This window comes from Myotis nattereri (genome assembly GCF_964212035.1).
Source record: "Myotis nattereri genome assembly, chromosome: 12".
Classification (NCBI taxonomy): Eukaryota; Metazoa; Chordata; class Mammalia; order Chiroptera; family Vespertilionidae; genus Myotis; species Myotis nattereri.
Genome location: NC_138087.1, coordinates 9,423,846 through 9,445,917, shown reverse-complemented (window position 1 = coordinate 9,445,917; position 22,072 = coordinate 9,423,846). Strand labels below are relative to the sequence as shown.

The window sequence follows — 22,072 nt, the reverse complement described above, 5'->3', positions numbered from 1 at the left end:
AGATAGTCTCTTCAATAAATGGTGTTGGGAAAATTGGACTGATATATGCAAGAAAATGAAACTAGACCACCAACTTACACCATACACAAAAATAAAGTCAAAATGGATAAAGGACTTAAACGTACGACAGGAAACCATAAAAATTCTAGAAGAATCCAAAGGCAACAAAGTCTCAGACATATGCTGAAGCAATTTCTTCACTGATACAGCTCCTAGGGCACTTGAAACTAAAGAGAAAATGAACAAATGAGACTACTTCAAAATAAAAAGCTTCTGCACAGCAAAAGAAACCATCAACAAAACAATGAGAAAACCCACTGTGTGGGAAAACGTATTTGCCAATGTTATATCTGATAAGGGCCTAATCTCCAAAATTTATAGGGAACTCATACAACTTAACAAAAGGAAGATAAACAATCCAATCAAAAAATGGGCAAAGGACCTAAATAGACACCTTTCAAAAGAGGACATTCAGAAAGCCAAGAGACATATGAAAACATGCTCAAAGTCATTAATCATCCGAGAGATGCAAATCAAAACAACAATGAGGTACCATCTCACACCTGTCAGACTGGCTATCATCAACAAATCAACAAACGACAAGTGCTGGAGAGGATGTGGAGAAAAAGGAACACTTGTGCACTGCTGGTGGGAATGCAGACTGGTGCAGCCACTATGGAAGACAGTATGGAGTTTCCTCAAAAAACTGAAAATGGAACTCCCATTTGGTCCTGTGATCCCACTTCTAGGAATATATCCCAAGAAACCAGAAACACCAATCAGAAAGGATATATGCACCCCTATGTTCATAGCAGCACAATTCACCATAGCTAAGATCTGGAAACAGCCTAAGTGCCCATCAGTAGATGAATGGATTAGAAAACTGTGGTACATCTACACGATGGAATACTATGCTGCTCTAAAAAGGAAGGAACTCTTACCATTTGCAACGGCATGGATGGAGCTGGAGAGCATTATGCTAAGTGAAATAAGCCAGTCAATGAAGGAAAAATACCACATGATCTCACTCATTCATGGATAACAGAGACCATTATAAACTTTTGAACAATAATAGATACAGAGGCAGAGCTGCCTCAAACCTATTGTCAAACTGCAGCAGGAAGGCCGGGGAGGGTTGGGGGGTAGGAGGTAGGGGGTAAGAGATCAACCAAAGGACTTGTATGCATGCATATAATCATAACCAATGGACAAAAGACACTGGGGGATAGGGGAGGCTAGGGGACTGCCTAGGGCGGGGGGAAAAATGGACACATATTAATACCCTTTGTAATACTTTAAGCAATAAAAAAATAAAAAAAAATAAAATAAGCACATTCTAGGAGAATTAAAAAAAAGAAAAGATATTCAGTATCATTAGTCAGTAGGAAAATACATTTCAAAACCACAGTTTGGCACTTCCTCAAAACGTTAAACATGGAGTCACCATGTGACCCAGTAATTCCACTCCTAGTTATATTCTCAAGAGCAATTAAAAATACATCCAGGGCTTGTCTTTGGGGGTGGGAGTGGCAAGCGGGGGGGGGGGGTCAATCGGGGAGAAAGGAGACATATGTAATACTTTAAACAATAATTTTAAAAAAATACATCCACATAGCCCTGGATGGTATTGCTCAGTGGTGAGAGTGTTGGCCCATGAACCTAAGGATCTTGGGTTTGATTTCTGGTCAAGGGAACATACCTAGGTTGCAGGTTCAAACCCCAGGCCCAGGAAGGAAGCATGTAGGAGGCAACCAATCGATGTATCTCTCTCACATCAATGTTTCTTCTTTCTCCCCCCGCCCCCTCTCTGTTTCCCCCTCCCCCAATCTCTCCCTTCCACTCTCTCTAAAAATCAATGGAAAAGATATGCTTGGGTGAGGATTAACAAAAACAACAGAAAATACACCCACACAAAAACATGTACACAAAAATTCATGAGCATTATTAGACTAGCCAAAAGCACAAGCAACCAAATTGTGCATCAATCCAAATAGATAAACAAAATGTAGTTTATTCATACAATGAAATACTACTCAACAATAAAAAGGATGACATATGATACATGCCACAAAGATGAACCTTAAAAACATTATCACGCTAAATAAAAGAAGGCAGACACAAAATATCACATATACTAGCATTATTCTATTTATATGAAATGTCCCAAGTAGGCAAACCTATATGGACAAAAGTAGATCAGTGGTTAGCAGGGACTAAGGAAAAGAAAAAATGGGGATCGATTGCTAATTGGTACAGAATTTCTTTATGATCTGATGATGATGTTCTGGATTTAGACGGTGGTGATAATTTCACAGCTTTGTATACTATTATGTACTAAAAATCACTGAATATTTTAAAAGAGTGAATTTTATCATAAAAAATGAGCAAGAGATTTGAATGGGTAGTTCTCAAAAAAAGTAAATATGGCCAACAAGCACATGAAAAGACATTTAACATCGTCAGTCAAAAAAAAAAAATGCAAACTGAAACCACAATGAGATGCCACTTCATACCCCCATGGAGAACTATGATAAAAAAGTCAGACAATAAGTGTTGGTGAGGATGTGAAAAAATAAGAGCCCTCAAAAACGCTAGTGGGAATGTAAAATGGTAAACTACTTTGGAAGAAAATCTGACAGTTCAAATAAGCAAAGAGTTAGCATACAACCCCAAAGTTCTACTAAGTATATACCCCCCAAAATGAAAACATGCCCACACCAAAACTTGTACACAAATGTTCAAAGCAGCATACTCACAAAAGCCAAAAAGTGGAAACAACACAAATGTCCATCAACTGATGAATGAATTAAAAAATGTGTGAAGCAGGCTAGTTGGCTCTCCTGTCTTCCCCACACTGTCCCCAGTGTCACTGGAGCCTAGTGGGGAGCTGAGCCTCCAACTCCACCTGCATGCATGAGGAGAAAAGAAGTGGTAAGAGGTGGGATAGTTGGCACTATGTTTCCTGACCTCACCCATGGCCACAGGGCACAGCAGGAAAATGAGCTTCAGTCGCACCCTGCAGCAACAAAGTGGGGTGAATCATCTTTTCACTTCCTCTTTCCCAGATGACAGTGGGGTCCAGTGGGAAGCTGGTCATCTTTCTTTACTCAGGAAGCTGGTCTTACACCCCCACTCAAAAGTAACATGAGAGTGCAGGGCAATGCTCCACTTTCTCCACAAAGGTGTCAGGGAGCTTATGGGGGAGCTGAAATTCCATCTGATTCATGTGCAAGGAGGCAGTGTAAGTGCTCCACTTTTGTTGGGGTGGAGTCAACAAGGCTGAATGGGAAAGTAAGCATTCAGGCTCACCTGGTCTCGAGCTACACTTCAATAGGGAGAACACTCACTAAAATGAAAACAAACAGGATTCAAAATATCTACAATACAAGATCACTTGTTATTCCAGGAACCAAAAAAATCACAACAAGAATGAGAAAAGACAATCAACAGATATCAAAACAGAGATAAATATGTTGAAGATATCCAATAAGGATTTTAATGAAGCTATCCTAAAAATAATTCAACATGTAATTACCAATTCTCTTAAAACAAATGAGTAGAATGCTCAGCAAAGAAGTAGAGGTTATAAAAAAATAGAACCAAACAGTAATAACAGAACTGAAAAATACATAACTAAAATTTAAAAACTCTCTGGATGGGTTAAATAGCATAGTGAAGATGACAGAGTGTAATTAGTGACCTTGAGCACAGATAGATGAACAGAAATTATATAATATGAACAACAGAGAGAAAAATAGACTAATACAAATCAACAGATTCTCAGATGCCTGTAGGGAATTAACTAAAGGGCTAACAACATTCATATCATTGAGTCTCAAAGGAAAAGCAGAAAGGGAGTGGGACTGAAAACATAATGGCTGCAAGTCTCCCAAATTTGGGGAAAGACTTAAACCTACTTGTTTAAGAAGCTAAAGGAACCTTAGATAGGATACAAGCAAAGAAATCTATGCTAAGATGTATTCTAATAAGACTTCTGAAAACTGAAGACAAAAATATCTTGAAAGGAACCAAAGAGAAATGACAGTTATAGGAAAAAAGCCCAATCTGAATGACAGCCATTTCTCACCTAAAAGAATGAAGGCTAGAGGAAGTGGCATAACATTTTTCAAGTTTTTGAGAGAAAAGAACTGTCATATGCAAATGTTATAGCTGGCAAAAATATTCTTCAAGAATAAAAGAGAGAAGTGACACTAACAGCACAGAGGAGTAGGCATCTCCAAACACCCATCCTACCAACAGAAACATCTAAATCAATCAGAAGCTGTCAGAACCAACTTTGTCAGAACTCTGGAAAATACTGAGAGATGTACAGCAACCAAGCAAATGCTGAATCAAGAGAAAAGGCAACACTTTCACTTGTCTTTGCCCCACCTACTCTCCACCCCCCACACCCCTGCTTGGCAGCACTCTTTGAAAATTATTGTGTGTTTGTTCTAACAGCAGGGGTGGGCAAACTTTTTGACTCAAGGGCCACAATGGGTTCTTAAACTGGACCGGAGGGCCGGAACAAAAGCATGGATGGAGTGTTTGTGTGAACTAATAGAAATTCAAAGTAAACATCATTACATAAAAGGGTATGGTCTTTTTTTTTTTTTAGTTTTATTCATTTCAAACAGGCCGGATCCGGCCCGCGGACCGTAGTTTGCCCATGGCTGTAACCTGTCTGGGGATACCTGAAGGACTGATACAAGTTACTTACTCAGGGCAGACAAATAATGGTCGTTACTTGAAAATACTGAGTAATGAACAAAAAATCTGTAGCCTCCTAGGGCAAAAGACTACTGCCGAGATATTGGAAAATGCTACCCAACATTTAAAGAATTTAACCGATTTCACACAATATCTTTCAGAAAATAGAAGAGGACAGAACATTTCCAACCCTTTTTATGAGGCTAGGATCACTCTTTCACCTAAAGCAAAGACTGTACAAAAACCCCCACAAAACTACAATTCAATGTCTCTTTAGAACTTAAGTATAAAATTCTCATCAAAATATTAGCAAATCAAAATCATCAATGCATAAAAATAATCACATACCATTATCAGATGGGATTAACTGCAAGCCTGTGAGAATGGATAAACATTAAAAAATCAATCAAGCCAGCACCGGTTTGGCTCAGTGGATAGAGCGTCAGCCTGCGGACTGAAAGGTCCCAGGTTCGATTCCGGTCAAGGGCATGTACCTGGGTTGCGGGCATATCCCCAGTAGGAGATGTGCAGGAGGCAGCTGATCGATGTTTCTCTCTCATCGATGTTTCTAACTCTCTATCCCTCTCCCTTCCTCTCTGTAAAAAATCAATAAAATATATTTAAAAAAAAAATCAATCAATATAATTATCTAATCTAATAAAAGAGAAACATGGTAATTGGTGTACGACCGCTACCCTTCCCATTGGCTAATCAGGGAGATATGCAAATTAACTGTCAGCCAAGATGGCAGCAGGCAGCCAGGCAGCTTGAAACTAACATGAGGCTTGCTTGCTTCAGTGACGGAGGAAACCAACGTTCCCCGCCTGCCTTGCCGCCTCTGAGCCTGCAGTTTGAAACATTTTAACAAACTGGGATCTCAGAGCTGGAGTTATACATTGTTTCAATTACCTACTTTCAGCAGCGGAGGCCTAAGAGCTGGAGCCTCAGAGCTAAAGCTGGCCCAGAATTAAAAAAAGAAAAAGAAAAAAAGGAGCGATTGGAAGCTTCCGTCACCTGCCAACCTGAAAACAGCCCTCAGCCCCTCACCCAAACTGGCCAGGCACCCCAGTGGGGACCCCCACCCTGAAGGGTGTGTGACCAGCTGCAAACAGCCATCATCCCCTCACCCAGGCTGGCCAGGCACCCCAGTGGGGACCCCCACCCTGATCCAGGACACCCTTCAGGGCAAACCAGCCAGCCCCACCCGTGCACCAGGCCTCTACCCTATATAGTAAAAGGGTAATATGCCTCCCGGCACCGGGATCAGCGTGACGGGGGCAGCGCCCAAACCCCCTGATTGCCCTGCGGCTCTGTGTGTGACGGGGTGGGGCAACAACCTCCCTATCCGCCCTGCTCTGTTCGTGACAGGGGAAGGCGCCCCAACCTCCTGATCAGCCCTGCTCTGTGCCTGATACGGGGGAGCTCCCCAACCTCTGATCGCCCTGCGGCTCTGTGTGTGACAGGGTGCGGCGCCCCAACCCGCCCCCCCCCCCCACGGGCCCTGCTCTGTGTGTGACGGGGTAGAGCCATAACCTCCCCATAGGTCCTGCCCTGAGTGTGAGAGTGGCGGCGCCCCAACCTCCTGATGGGCCCTGCTCTGTGGGTGATAGAAGGCGGCGCCCCAACCCCCTGATCTGCCCTGCTCTGTGTGTGACAGGGGGCGGTGCCCCAACTCCCCTATTGGCCCTACTCTCTCAGTGACAGGGGGGAGCTCCTCAACCCCCTGATGGGCCCTGCTCTGTGCGTGACAGGGGGGAGCTCCCCAACCCCCTGATTGGCCCTACTCTGTGCGTGACAGGGGGCAGTGCCCCAACCCCCTTATTGGCCCTGCTCTGTACGTGATGGGGTGGCGCCGCAACCTCCCCATCAACCCTGCCTTGAGTGTGACTGGGGGCGGTGCCCCAACCCCCCAATCGGCCCTACCCTGAGAGTGACTGGGGGTGGCATCGCAACCTCCCGATCCGCCCTGCTCTGTGCATGACAGGGGGTGGAGCCCCAACTCCCCAATCGGCCCTGCTCTGAGCCCGACCAGGAGCTGCGCCTAGGGATTGGGCCTGCCCTCTGCCACCCAGGAGCAGGCCTAAGCCAGCAGGGCGTTATCTCCCGAGGGGTCCCAGACTGCGAGAGGGCACAGGCCGGGCTGAGGGAACCCCCTCCTCACCCCCGAGTGCACAAATCTTTGTGCACCGGGCCTCTAGTATATATATATTATATATAACAGGCTAAAGAAAAAAAATCATATGAGTAGATTTTCAACTGACAGAAAAGGCATCTGATAAATTCCAACACCTATTCAAGTTAACAAGAAAGGGCAATTAATTCAACTTGTTATAGAGCATCTATTGAAAACAACATCATACTGATAGGTATGGATCAGGATGGAGGCAGGATATCTGCTCTCATGACTCTTATTCTGTTCAGTAGAAGTTCTAGGCCACTACAACAAGGGGAAAAATAATATCATACATATTATAAAGGAAAGAAACAAAACTATCCCTATTTGCAGACATGATTGTTTATACAGGAAATTCCAAGGACTCTCCAAAACCTCCTAGACCTAATAAGTGAGTTCAGCAGACTGCAATGAGATACCACAAGAAACGTACTAGAATGACTAAAATAACTAGTGACAACACCTAATGCTGGTGAGGCTGCAGAGAGATTTAATCACTTACATTGCTGGTAGGGATGTAAAATGGTGTAGCCATTCTGGAAAATAGTTTGGCAGTTTCATATGAAACTAAATATGCAACAATCTTATGACCTAGGAAGTACACTCTTGGCCATTTATCACAGAGTAATGACACAATTCATGTTCGTTCACACAATAATCTGTATGTGCATGTTCACACAGCTTTATTCATAATAACCCAAAACTGGAAACAACCCAGATGTCGTTCAATGAGTGAATGGCTAAACCCCATACCAGAGAATGCTACTCAGAAATAAAAAAAAAAAAAAAAACACTGTAGATACACACAACAACCTGGATGAAATTCAAGGGAATCAGGACAAGTGAAAAAGGCTAAATCTAAAAGGCTGCATGTTGTATGATTTCATTTATATAACATTTTTTTTGTTTGTTTGTTAGGCCTCATCCAAGGATATTTTTTCCATTGATTTTTTAGAGAGAGTGGAAGGGAGAGAGAGAGACAGAGAGAAACATCGACATGGGAGAGACACATTGATTGGTTGCCTCCTACACACACCCCGAACAGGGCCAGGGAACCTGAACCAAGGTACGTGCCCTTGGCCGAATTGGACCTGGGACCCTTCAGTCTGTGGGCTGATGCTCTATCCATTGAGTCAAACCTGCTAGGGGTATAACATTCTTAAAATAAATGATAGAAATGGGAAACTGGTTAATGGTCATCAGAGGTCAGAGTCATGGATGTAAGTGGGTTTGACTATACAAGACAACAGGAGGGATCCTTGTAGTGATAGAAGTGACCTTATGTTGACTGAAACAATGTCAATATCCTGGCTGTGATATTGTACAGTTTTAGTTTAGTGTAAGATGTTACTATTGGTAGAAACTGAATAAAGGGTAAGTGGGATCTTTCTGTATTATTTCTTACATTTGCATGTGACTGTATCATTATTTCAATATTTTAATTGAAAGTGTACATATAGTCAAAGAAAAAACAGCCATTAGGCAGGTCTAAGTAAAGGTCATTTAGCAGAGGTCTGGGCTAAGGCAGGGGAGGCAACTAGTACAGCATGTGGCATGTGACCTGGCAGGGTGTGAGCCTTGTGTGGAAAAAAAGACCTGAGTTGGACAATGGCCAGACAGGGCTCAAAGACTGGTTGTGAAAAGGATTGGGTAAATAAGTAAACACATTGGGGATAATAAGAGCCAGGTTTCTCATTTGTGCAGAAGAGAATTAGAAACATAAAAAATGAGGAAAGGTAGAATGATGGTATATGGCTCGTTTAGAATGGAAGTACCAATACAACCTCATGGTTTTCAATATATACAGATAGAACAGAAATAAATATGCATGTAAAAGTGGATAGACATAGCATGTGTATATATGAACATACACTTCCTAGCTTTGTCTTCTAGGGAGCTTGGGAATGATGACATTCCAGTAGTAGTGTGCACATCCATTAGTGAGCCCATGTTGATTTCTAAATCCATTCCCCACAAGGCCCTATGGAGAAATGGCTGATTTCAGAGCTAGGACAGGAAAAGTACAAGATGAGACTAAAAGAGCTTGGTGTGCCAGAAAGCAAGGAATGCAGGAATGGTGGGGAAATGTCAAAAGACATAGCAAGCAGCTTGAGGGAGCTCTTACTGGCCAAATATGGGACAATTTGAGCATCCAAACAAACTGTGGTAAAGAATTACATTCCATTAAGCAGAATAGGAATCTACAGTGGAAAAAAAACCCCAAAACTAAACAAATAAATGGATAGAGTTCTTCCATACAGTAGAATGCCAATTAAGAAATGCAGAAGGAGCCCTAGCTGGTTTGGCTCAGTGGACAGAGTGTTGGCCTGCGGCCTGGGTCCTGGGTTTGATTCCGGTCACGGGCACATGCCTGGACTGTGGGTTCGATCCCCAGTGCGGAGGCGTGCAGGAAGCAGCCAACCAATGATTCTCTCTCATCATTGATGTTTCTATCTCTCTCCCTCTCCCTTCCTCTCTGAAATAAAAATATATTTTAAAAAAAGAAATGCAGAAGGAATGATGGAATTAGAAAACTACTATTTAATTATCTACCATAGTAATAATTAATTCAGCCAAGAAACCCCAATAGATGATAAAACTACTGGGTAAAAGTTGAATGAGGACCAGGGCATTTACATTAGTCTCAAAGCATCACTCCACAAAATATTAGTTATGAAGGTGAAGCATCCATCTTATATAAAAACTGCTGTTGGAAATTTCAACCCTGCTATTCTGGCTTCTGTCTTAAATAATAAGGAAAACACGACTACTCCCATTCCAGAGAGGCTGTAAACTATGCCCTAGACAGAGTTGTCAGTGCTGACACCAGGCCAGGCCTTGAGATATGGTCTCATGGCCCCTTCCCAGCACGCAGGCCTTATTTCTCAGAAGGCCCGGAAGTCTCAATCCAAATTTGGGAGACAAAGGACTAGAAAAAGTATAAATAGAGTTTCCTCCATATTGGGGGCCCAGAATTTGAAAGACACATTTTTCTCTGGGCCTGCACAGAATTTAATAATAAAATGTAACTCCCTTTCTCTAAGTGTGGCTTGGTTTTTAACCTGGTCTTCTGCAACAAAGGGAGAAAGAATAATTTATAATGGATTAATCTCGGCAGACACCACTTTGCTGACATAATCAAACTTATCGTTTCCAGTGATGGGGCAAATGACATCTTCTATCTCATGACGGATGTAGTGAGAAAAGCACAGAATCACTTCTGTGATGTTTCTGTCCAAAATGCATAACTTCAATCCTGTCATGACTAAATAGGAGATAAAATTGAATTGAGGAACATGCTGCAAATAATGGCCTGTAATCTTCATAAAGTTCACAAAAGCACAAACTATGATCATTGAAAGAATCTACAAAACCATGACAAGTATCCTTTTAATATTAAATTTTGGTATATCATATACCAAAGAATATTTTTGGGTCAGTTGACGAAACTTGAATGGTGATCTCTGGGTGAATAGTAATCAGTATATAGAAATTCTTTGTGTGCTTTTCTGTAAGTCTAAAATTATTTCAAAATAAAATAACTAACATCACAAGAAGATAGACAACCAAACATCATGGGCATCCTGATAAAAGAGAACAGTACCATCCATGAAATATTGTTGCCAAAAAACCCCAAACCAACCTGACTATAGACTCTACATTCCTCTACCAACTCAGTTTATAGAAAGCACCATCTATAATAACAAAAGTGTAATATGCTAATTAGACTGGACATCCTTCTGGACGCCCTTCCAGTTGCCATTCTGGATGACCTTCAGGATGAAGCCTGGGCTGCAAGGGCTGCAGCTGCAAGGGCTGAGCCCCTTGCAAGAATTTCGTGCACTGGGCCTCTAGTGTGGATATAATCAGCAAAATATAGATCATGGCAAACTCTATTGGGCAAAAAACCTGGTTTCTTCAACAAATAAACTGTAAGTAAAAAGGAGATAGAGGAAATAGGGGGAAACCCCATGTTAAAAAAGATGTAAGATACATAGCCTATCTAATAAAGAGGGAATATGCAAATTGATTATAACTCCATGACAAAGATGGCGACTCTCACAGCCAATAAGGAGGGAATATGGAAATTGAGGGTCATTCTGTGACAAAAGATGGTGGTGGCCAGGCCTGTCCAGAGGGCCTATGGGCAGTGCGCAAGCGTGGAGGTGTGGAGCAGGCGGGGTGGGGAGTCCCACCCCGGCTGGTCCAGGCTGTTGGGTAGCACACGTAGGTGCGGAGCAGCCAGTGGGCAGCTCTGGGCCAGTGGGCAGCGCCCTCCAGGCGGGTGGGCAGCATGCACAGGCACAGAGCGGCTGGTGGGCAACACACTCTGGGCCTGTGGGCAGCGCACGCGGAGAGCCTCTGGGTCGGGGAGGCGGGTCGATGGAGGGTGGCCTGTACTCCCCACATGGCAGTGGTGGCAGCCGTGAGCACGCCAAGCGGAGCCTGCAGGCTGAGCTGAAATAGCACCTGCAGGCCATCAGCGCCGAGAAGTGGCTGCACAAGTCCCACCTCCTGGCCCAGAAGGTGCGCAATCGCAGGGACAGCCACCGTGGCAGGCCAGATTGATGTCCTCCTGGCCGTGCCACGGGGGTTTGCGGATCTGCACAGTTGCAGGCCTTCGGTGCGCACATCTTTTCCTCACCCCCCTGGCGTGCGAATGTCCCCCAGCACACCTGCAACAGTCCCGGACCATTGTGTGCGCAAATTCCCGCCCCCCCCGCCCCGCCCCTCCACCACACTTCCATCAACCCCAGCATGCCTACATCCCCCACAGGACTTGCGCACATCCCCTCCGACACACTCATGTCCTTTGGAGAGTGTCTGGGTGTTCTGGGTGCTGAGGGTGGACGCCTGTGAGATGACAGTGAGAGGGCGGAGTGGTGATATCCTGTTCCTGCGGAGGCCAGTGCAGTGACGAGATCACCTCCGTGGGGCTAATGCAGGTGTTGAGGTGGGAGCAGGTGCAGACAGACACACCTGGTGGGTGTGGGTGGCCGTTGCTGAGGTGCCTTGCGTCAGCATTCAAGATCAGGAACCCAGAAGAGGCGAGGAGTTCCGTCCTCTCAGTGAAACGGTGGGATAGTCGGGGCAACTGCAGAGGAGGAATGTGCACTTTGGGTGCTGGTACCCATAAACGAAGGCTGCCCTGACTGAGCCTCGCTCGTTGGGGCCTAGTGCACTCCTGCCAGGCAGCGGGTGACAGGACGTGCTTTTCTGAGTTAATGAGAGAAAACATTGATTCTCCTGCTGCCCGCGAAGGTGGAAAGTGGAGTGGGGAGACATGAGGGATGAGCGAGGTTACCTGTCCGGGGGTTCCAAATCTGCCATTGGTTCCTTTCACCACTGACTAGAGATATACAGGGTGTCCCCCCAAAATGTATACACACTTTGAAAACCTACTAATTACAATGGGCTTAAGCATGAAAAGAAAGAAACAACAATGGAGCTGTCATCTGTTAAAAGTGCGGGCACAAACCAGCAGTCGGACATTCCCCGAGGGATCCTGGATTGGAGAGGGTGCAGGCCGGACTGAGGGCCCCCCCCCCCACATGAATTTCATGCACTGGGCCTCTAGTCTATAATAATAAAAGCGTAATATGTTAATTAGACCAGATGTCCTTCCAGACAACCTTCCAGACGAAGCCGGGGCTGTGATGGAAGCTCAGGTCCTGGGTGCTGGAGATAAGTCCGGGTCCCAGGTGCCAGAGGGAAGCCGGTGCTGGCGGCCAGGGCAAGGAAGGCCTACTCTTGCACGAATTTCATGCATCTAGTTGAATTATGAAATATTGACCTTTATTGGATCTCGATTCACACATACATATATGAGATCATTAGAAATTTGAGCAGTGTTTAGATATTTGCTAACATAAAGCAATTATTAACTTTTTTAGTTATGGTTATGATGACATGTTTAATGAATAAAATGAAGTAAATGGAAGCACGAGAAAGGAGAGGAGAAAGTGAGTGAGCTGAAGTTGTTAAAGCTGGGTGATGGTACCTCCATGGGGAGGGGTGGTACCTCCATGAGTATCTTGACTGTATTCTGTATACTTTGGTAAATTTTTGAAATTTCCCCAAATAAATGTTTGATATTTTTTCTAAAAGAAGCAGAACTAAGATTTAAATCTGTCTGTCTCATTCCAAAGCTAGTTTTTGATAAGTCTTTATTTCTTTAATAATAATTTAAATATTTTATGTATTCCCTAATTAATTTTTCCCATGATTCACCGGCGAACATTTTTTCCCCCTACATCAGGGGTCCTCAAACTTATTAAACAGGGGGCCAGTTCACTGTCCCTCAGACCGTTGGAGGGCCGGACCATAGTTTAAAAAAAAACTATGAACAAATTCCTGTGCACACTGCTCATATCTTATTTTGAAGTAAAAAAACAAAACGGGAACAAATACAATATTTGTATTTGCATGTGGCCCGCGGGCCGTAGTTTGAGGACCCCTGCCCTACATATTTCCCCACTTTATAAAAGTGAATTCTAAGTATTTCAACCACTTTCCTACATATATCCAAGGTCCTTCTAAGTGAATTATGAGTGTTTTCAAAAACTTTACTACATATATCCCAGCATTTTCAATGTGGAGTCTAAGTGTTTTAAACACTATCCTACACATGCCATAGCTCTTTTAATGGGAATTCTCATTTTTTCAACACTTCCCTACACATTTCACATAACTACCAAGTGTTTCAAACACTTCCGTAAACATTTCCCAGCCTTGCCAATGTGAACTCTGAGTCTTTCAAACAGTACCCAACACATTTAACCCTAACACTAAATGCTAACCCTGACTCTAGTCCACACCCTAATCCCTAACCCTAACCCTAATCCTACCAATATCACTAACCCTAACCTGAAATCCTAACTGTAACTCTAACTCTAACCCTATACTTAACCCTAGCCCTAACCTTAACTCCGAATCCTAACCCTAACCCTAATCCAAGTCCTGACCCTAAATCCTAACACTATCCCTAACCCCAACCCTAACCTTAACACTGTCCTACACATGTCACAGCTCTTTAAACCTGAAATCTCAGTATTTCAACTTTCCGACACATAACCCTCACTGGCGAACATTTAAAAAAAGAGTTACCATCCCAATGTTAACTCAATAAAGAATAACTGGCTACTTTTGTAGATTAGATGCACTTTGAAAAAGTTAGATGTAGCCCTAGACGGTTGCTCAATGGTTAGAGCATTGGCCCGTGGACTGAAGGGTCTCAGGTTTGACTCTAATCAAGGACACGTACCTTAGTTGCAGGCTCAATCCCCAGTCCCGGTCAGGGTGTGTGCAGAAGGCAACCAATTGATATTTCTCTCACATCAATGTTTCTCTTTTTCTGTCTCAACCTCTCCCTTCAACTCTCTCTCTAAAAAAAAATCAATGGAAAAAATATCCTCAGGTGAGGATTAGCAACAATAACAACAACAAAAAGATAAATTAATTTTTTAAATTTTCCAGATTTCCCCCCAAATTTAAAATTAGCTATATTTATATAATGAGGACAGTTTTAATTAAAAAGATGGTTTTGGGCCCTAGCCAGTTTGGCTCAGTGGATAGAGTGTCCACCTATGGACTGAAGGGTCCCGGGTTCAATTTCGGTCAAGGACATGTACCTTGATTGCAGCTTTCTCCAAAGGGCACATGCAGGAGGCAACCAATTGATGTGTCTCTCTAATCAATATTTCTCTTTGTCTTTCCCTCTGTCTTCCACTCTCTCTAAAAATCAATGGAAAAATATCCTCAGGTGAGGATTAAAATAATAAATAAATAAAAAGATGGTTTTGGGAAAGGTAAAAATCAGCTTACTTAGTGAATCACAATAGAAGTGCTTGGAGAAGTCTAGAGTTTTTTGATTGTCACTGTAATTTGGGGACATTACTGGACTCCGTTGGGGAGGACGCAGGGATCAGTGCTGGGGCTCTCCTGCACAATGAGGAGGTGCCCCACCTCTAAAGCCAACAGACTCCCCAGGGAGAAACACCAACTAAAAAGTAACACTGCAACAAAAGAAAGGACACGGGAAAAGGTTCATCTAACTTTTACACTTGTTAGCTGAAGAGTTAATAAACAACCCATTATTCTACAATGGAAGCAGTAAGCATACACCATTGTTGCATTTGTTTTAGACAGCATTTCATTCTAAGGCAGTGACACTAACATACAGTAAGTGTGGCACACAGACGCTGTCCACAAATGATAGTAACCAGTAGTAGTCAGATACAATATAGACAGACAAATGAGGATCTAACAGGGTCATTAAGTGGGAAATACTGGTTTTCTTGGTGAAAAAGGGCTCCCCCTGGTGGAGGAGATTCCAACAAGTGCACAATCCACTGAACCACTCTCAGCAAGCAGTGAACTCCATCCAATAACTTCAGACCCATACTCCCTTACTTTTCCTTATATTATCTAATCCATACTTTGGGGGGGAAAAATCCTATACAGAAGAAATAAAGTGAACTTGGGTAAAACCCAGAGTGGGCACTAAGAAAATCATGCAATGGGTACTGTCCAAAAAACACACCAAATTACCCAACATCTCTTGGCTGACTGAAGGACCAAAGAGGCACAAAATCAAGGCATGCTCCCAGCTTACAATTTGTGACAGTAAGAAAAAGTGAGGGGCAAGTGGCAGTGAGAGTCCAAGTGACAACACCCTTCCTTCCTGGTACCACGGAGAGACAAAACCTGAGAGGCGCAGGGCTAGCGTGCTTCTGAGTGAGCTTCACAAGTGACCCTGCAAGTCACCACAGAAGAAAAGAAATGAAAGTTTGATTCACAAGGAGGCGTTTGAAGAGAGGAACAAATGGATAATTTCAGTCTAAGAATTATTAAGGAGACAAACATTGTTTTCAATCCTTTCTTAACAGGCCAAGATCATTATTCAGGATTTAGAAAAGGAATTTTAACAGGCAAAACAGTCAGACAGAAATAAACAACAGGCCACAAGTAGTACCTGTAACATGGGATTTCAATATGAATGAAGAATCATGCCTTTTCTTTTACGTCCAATCATATAGTTAATTTGATTAAACTCTAGTTTGCAGAGACAAAAAGAGCATATTAAAGAACGATTACCTTTCATGTTTGCAGCATGCCCACTGTTATTCACCAAAGTGGAATATGGTGGTTCATTCTGAGGCAAGACTCCTGCAGCCATGGTCTTCTGTTGAGAGAAAAAAAAAATTATTTTTTGAAAGACTGCCCACTGGTCAGTCATTTACTAATTATCTGTAATATGCTAGACCTCTGCAGTATAACACAATAGTCATTAGCTAAGTGGCTGCTGAGTACTTGAAATGTGGCTAGTACAGATTTGAGATGTGCTGTAGGAGTAAAGTACAAGATTTTGAGGACTTAGTACAAAAACAAAGAATGTACAATATCTTATGAATATTTTTACATTCATTCTACATTGAAATATTTTTATATACTGTGTCATTTTAATTTTTAATGTTGCTACTAGAAAATGTAAAACTGAACACATGGGTCACATGATAGTCTACTGGATGGTGCTGTGCTAGATATTAAGGACATTATAGAGGAAACCAGACATGTTCTCCCTTATACATTTATAATCTGTCAGGAAGACGAAAAGTAGACACAAATAATGCTACTATGTGCTTAGTGTCACAAGACAGGCTTGGACAAGCATGAGGGCTGTCCACTTCAGGGTGGCTGCAAAGCATCAAGGAGAAATCAATTTGAACTGGGCAAAAGGGGTAACATTTACTGTGGACTTGACAGTATACTAGGCAATTGAACAGAACCATTCATTCTTTACTAATTTCGTTAATTGAGGATTTACAAAATTTATGTGACTTTCATCTGTAGTTAAATTTTATGACTAAGTGATTTTTGTGTCACTACAGTTTCCACTGAGAAAAGTTAAGTAAATATGTCAAAAAAGCAAAAACCGTCACCGTTCTTAAGCTCTTACCATATGTAAGACTGTGAATTAAGAAACTTACATAGTGGTCTCTTCTGATTCCTGAAACAGAGCAACTAATCCCCTATGGTTCCAGCCGGTTTGCTCAGTGGATAGAGTGTCAGACTGCGGACCAGAGGGTCCAGGGTTCAATTCTGGTAAAGGGCACATACCTCAGTTGTAGGCTCCTCTCAGGCCCGGGCCCTGGTCAGGGTGCATGCAGGAGGCAACCAATCGATGTGTTTCTCTCACATCGGTGTTTCTGTCTTTCCCTCTTTCTAAAAATCAATGGAAAAATATCCTCAGGTGAGGATTTAAAAAAATAATAAATAAACCCTTATAAATTCCTAAGTGAGAAGAGCACTAGGAGCATCTTTTGTTCTAATAAGGAGGTCATGATTAGAAGTGGGGGTGCAGATGTCCTCTAGGGAGGTGGAGGTGCAGACGTCCTTTAGCGGAAACCTACCCAACACGAACATGACCTCCGCAATATCTCTGAACAGAAACAGTGATGTCATCACACAGCTCTGGTAGTTAGAAAGCTCTTCATAATGCGGGTGCTCTGTGATTCTGCCCATTGGTCCTACTTCTGCCCTTTGAGCCCACACAGAACAATAAACTGTTTCTTCCATGTGTCTAAAGTTGGCGATCATGCTCCCCTTACTCCCAAATTACATCTTCCCAGACTATACACCAGCAGTTCCTGTCACCACTCTTCATGTGTAATGGTTCTAGACCTCACCACCTGGATATCCCTTTCTACTTACACTCTAGTTACTCATATTTTCGTGCCCAGAGCTGGAGTTTATCCCCCAGAAGTGGTGTGATCATAGAAAGAATTGCCCTGACTGATTTGGCTCAGTGGATAGAGCGTAAGCCTGTGGACTGAAGGTTCCCAGGTTCGGTTCTGGTCAAAGACATGTACCATGGTTGCAGGCACATCCCCAGTAGTGGGTGTGCAGGAGGCAGCTGATCAAAGTTTCTAACTCTCTATCCCTCTCCCTTCCTCTCTGTAAGAAATCAACAAAATATATATTTTTAAAAAAGAATGAAAACAGCTCTCTGGTCAGGACAGTATCTGTGGCTTACCATCACATTAGTATTTTTAGCAGGCTCAAAACACATCAGGATACATCAACAGTCAAAGAAAAAACTGGCTAGAAATAATTTGTTAATACATCTTGAGGTTAAAATATACATTCAATATGGATTGTTAAAAATATATCAAATTTTAGCCGAAACCGGTTTGGCTCAGTGGATAGAGCGTCGGCCTGCGGACTGAAAGGTCCCAGGTTCGATTCCGGTCAAGGGCATGTACCTGGGTTGCGGGCACATCCCCAGTAGGAGATGTGCAGGAGGCAGCTGATCGATGTTTCTCTCTCATCGATGTTTCTAACTCTCTATCTCTCTCTCCCTTCCTCTCTGTAAAAATCAATAAAATATATTAAAAAAATATATATATATATCAAATTTTAAAGTGAGATAAAAGGTAGAGAATAAACTCTCCACTCCTATCACCCTGCCCAGGTTTTACCCTTCAGAGATAACAATGTACTCATTGGCTTTTATTCTTCTGGGGTGTAGGAGGTCACTATACTAATACCTCTGGTTATTAATTCATCGTAATTAAACCGTAGTATAAAATCCTGGCATAAAAGATGGGGAAATTGGCTCAATATCTAATACACACATACATGGTCTGGGTACACACACCTTTTTAGAAAAATATTTATCAAGTACTGTGCTTGGACCCATACAAAAGAAGATACTCTTGCTATCACCACACCTGTGCTGCTCAGAGTTAAACATTCTAGGCATCAGTGTCCAATGGACTTTTTCTTTCATTTCATTTGTTGCTTAAAACTTGTGTGTTTTGCTGCAAATTTGGACTATGTGTTTCTTATAGGACCAAGGCCTCTGGTCCTTAGATGCTGCTTGGCTTTGATTTATCCTTAAGTTGTTGTTGTTGTTGTTTTTTCCATAAAAGGTGAATGGAAGGTAAACTTTCCTTTTGTTATTGGAAAATCAAATTCCACCCTGGCTTGAGGGAGTGGGGTGGCTCTTGGGGTACCACTGAACTAAGCCTTTTCAGAAGCCCCCATGGGTGAATGAGGTGTGGCAAAAAACTTTATTTGCATGGGGATATATTCCTTGGGTTGAAAAGTCCCATGTCCTTTAACCCAGTCCTGAAAGAGGGGCAGCTACGGTTCCAGTAAAGCCAAAAGCAAGGCAGTGTCCAGAGCTTTCCTTCCATGTTGCAGCCGGGTCCAGTCCAAACATTTAGGTTAATTAAAGTCCATGGTGTAGAGTCCCACAAGGCTGTGAGCCACGAGGGTGTAGGGAGTGCGCCCTCTAGAGAGCTCCTGGGAAGGTGCATGAGCTGACTGTCGGCAGAGCCACGTCCTGGAAACATACCTTGCCAGAGGCAGGTATGTTGTCAGCCAGCCTGACCTTTAGCTCAGGCGCCAGGGGGTAGGTTTCATTATCTAAGTTCAGCCAGGCACCAGGAATGGACACAATTATCTGGGCTCAGCCAGGAGTGACAATTACAAAGAAGTCATAAGAATGAAGAATTGCAGTGTGATCTTTAACCATGATTTCACATAATTTCCTTTGTCTAAAACTTTAGTAAAACTTCCTGGTATCAGGCTATATGTAACAAACACGCTGCACCAGCTCTGGGTCACTGTCTCTCCATCAGAGGGCAGCGTCCCACCTGGCCCCAGCTTTACTTAAAGTCTTTGTGTCTGTCTCTTTTTTTCCTTTTCTCAATCCCCAGCCGCCTCTACTCAGGACTCGTCTACTCTCTAGCCGTGGTGGTCACAGCTAAGACAGAAATACTTATAGTGCCCCCTGAAACAGGAGAGCCAGGAACCCTGCACATGAGAAAGAGATTCCTTCGTGTAGTTTATGTATTCAGGTTTCACGCCCTTGCAGTGGCCACACCTATTCTGGCCACTAATTTGTTCTCAGGTGTGACTGACATACATCTTCCCACATTGCTCAGACCTTACCGGGCATGTGTTTAAACTGCCTTTGTCCAGTCCCTTCCTCCACTGCTTAGCAGGGAACAGACTTGGAGAGTGTTAAATTAGTAAAGCTACGTAAATGGCAAGCCTATATTATCTAGTCTTCCCTTTACTCCTTTCCTGTTAAATAATAACCAGGTTATTATAATGGTATCACCTACATTCTGAAAGTATCTTTATTTTATCCTTGTACTCAGCTAATAATCTGGCTACTAACAGAATTCTAGGTTGAAAACCATGAATTTTGAAGGTATTTTCTACTGTATTTTAGCTAACAATACTGCTGATGACACTAACCTGAGACTTGTAACAGATCTACTGCAGTATCTGTATCTTTGGTTCCTAAAATTTCACAAGGATATGTATTGGGAGCAGACCCTTGTCACTTAACTCAGTTGGTTCCTGCTGGGCCCTTATAATATGCAGATAGATGGCTCATTCAGCAGTTAAAATTGACTGGACTCCAGGTACCATGAGGAGGTGTGTACTATCCTTATCTTCTTTTTCTCAGGAGGGAAACCTTGTCTGAGCTCACACATTTCTAGCTGCATTTTTTCTCTATTCATTAATGCTGGGCATTTCAAATATTTTTAACAGAATCATCGTTTTACTTTGGATATCGTTATTTAGTGAGGCAAATCAGTTGCTCAGAGGCTTTTAAAAAATGAATTTCTTATTTATTTATTAATTTATTTATTTGTTAATCATCACCTGAGGACATTTTTCCATTGATTTTTAGAGTGTGGGAGAGGGAGATAGAGAAACATCGATTGGCTGCCTCTGACCAGGGCGGGGCATCGAGCCTGCAACCAAGGTACACGTCCTAGACTGGAATCGAACCCAGAACCCTTCAGTCTGTGGGCTGATGCTCTACCCACTTAGCCAAACCGGCTAGGGGAAAAAAAAATAAATTCCTTATTAATAAACAGCCTGCTGCAGAGCTTAGCCCCATTTCCTACTGGATATTTGCCCTTTTCTTACTGACTTGCAAGATGTTCTTCTATATTAAGAATATCAATTCTTCACCATGTATGTCAAGTATCTTTTTAACAGTTTACCATACTTTAATTATGTTAATGGTGGGTTCTGCCTAGTATTCTCATTGTTGCGTAGTCTGTTTCCTTGGACTTTTCTGGCTCTATTGCCACGATAAGAAAGGCTTTCTTCAGTATGAGATGTCAGTCCCGTTTCAGTGCCTCCCATTCCAACGGCTAGATGCCATCCCTTGTTGCAGGTTAACAGCACTACTGCTAAAACGCAACAGCAGACAGAATTAAAGATGGCCCATCTTTGAAGAATATCATATGTATACTAATGTGACTATACTTTGAAAAAGTAAAAATTATCTTTATTTGTAAATTATCTACATTTGTAAAGCTTAAATACTACATTTTTACCAAACAACATGAATACATGCTTTCTTTTTTTAAAATATATTTTATTGATTTTTTACAGGGAGTAAGGGAGAGGGATAGAGAGTTAGAAACATTGATGAGAGAGAAACATCGATCAGCTGCCTCCTGCACACTCCCTACTGGGGATGTGCCCGCAACCAAGGTACATGCCCTTGACCGCAATAGAACCCGGGACCCTTCAGTCCGCAGGCCAACGCTCTATCCACTGAGCCAAACCAGTAAGGGCATGAATACATGCTTTCTATGAAAAAGTAATTCTTCTAACCTAGGAAAAACAGTAGAAGAATGGAAAATTTTAAAGGTTTAATACCCGAGACTTACTACATATTACTGCTTCCATAGTTTTGCCTTTTCCAGAATGTCACAGAGATGGAATCATACAGTATGTAGCCTTTTCAGATTGGCTTCTGTCACTTATTAATACACATTTAAGACTCCTCCATGTATTTTCATGGCTTGACAGCCATTTCTTTTTAGTTCTGAATAATATTCCATTGTCTGAAGATGTCACAGAAGGATAAATGCATCCTTCAGTTTATTCATAAATTCACCTACTGAAGGATACATTTGTTGCTTCCAAGTTTTGGCAATTATGGATAAAACTGCTATAAATATCTCTGCGCAGGTTTTTGTGTAGACATGGATTTTTCAGCTTCTTCAGGTAATCACCAAGGAGCATGATTGCTGGCTGGGTCACATGGTATGAACATGTTTAGTTTTATATATTACTAGAGGCTTAGTGCACAAAATTTGTGCAGGGGGGGGGGTGTCCCTCAACCCAGCCTGTACCCTCTCCAAT

General features: G+C 42.6%; 1 protein-coding gene across 1 annotated transcript in view; it reads right to left on the bottom strand.

Annotated features, from left to right (window-relative positions):
• The window catches only part of PTPDC1 (protein tyrosine phosphatase domain containing 1), an 84,295-nt gene that overhangs the window by 37,091 nt on the left and 25,132 nt on the right, over positions 1-22,072 (bottom strand). Inside the window, exon 2 of the mRNA XM_081103531.1 lies at positions 15,980-16,067. Within this exon, the coding sequence (XP_080959657.1) occupies positions 15,980-16,061 (82 nt within the window). The 5' untranslated portion in view covers positions 16,062-16,067. The remainder of the gene's footprint in view (positions 1-15,979; positions 16,068-22,072) is intronic.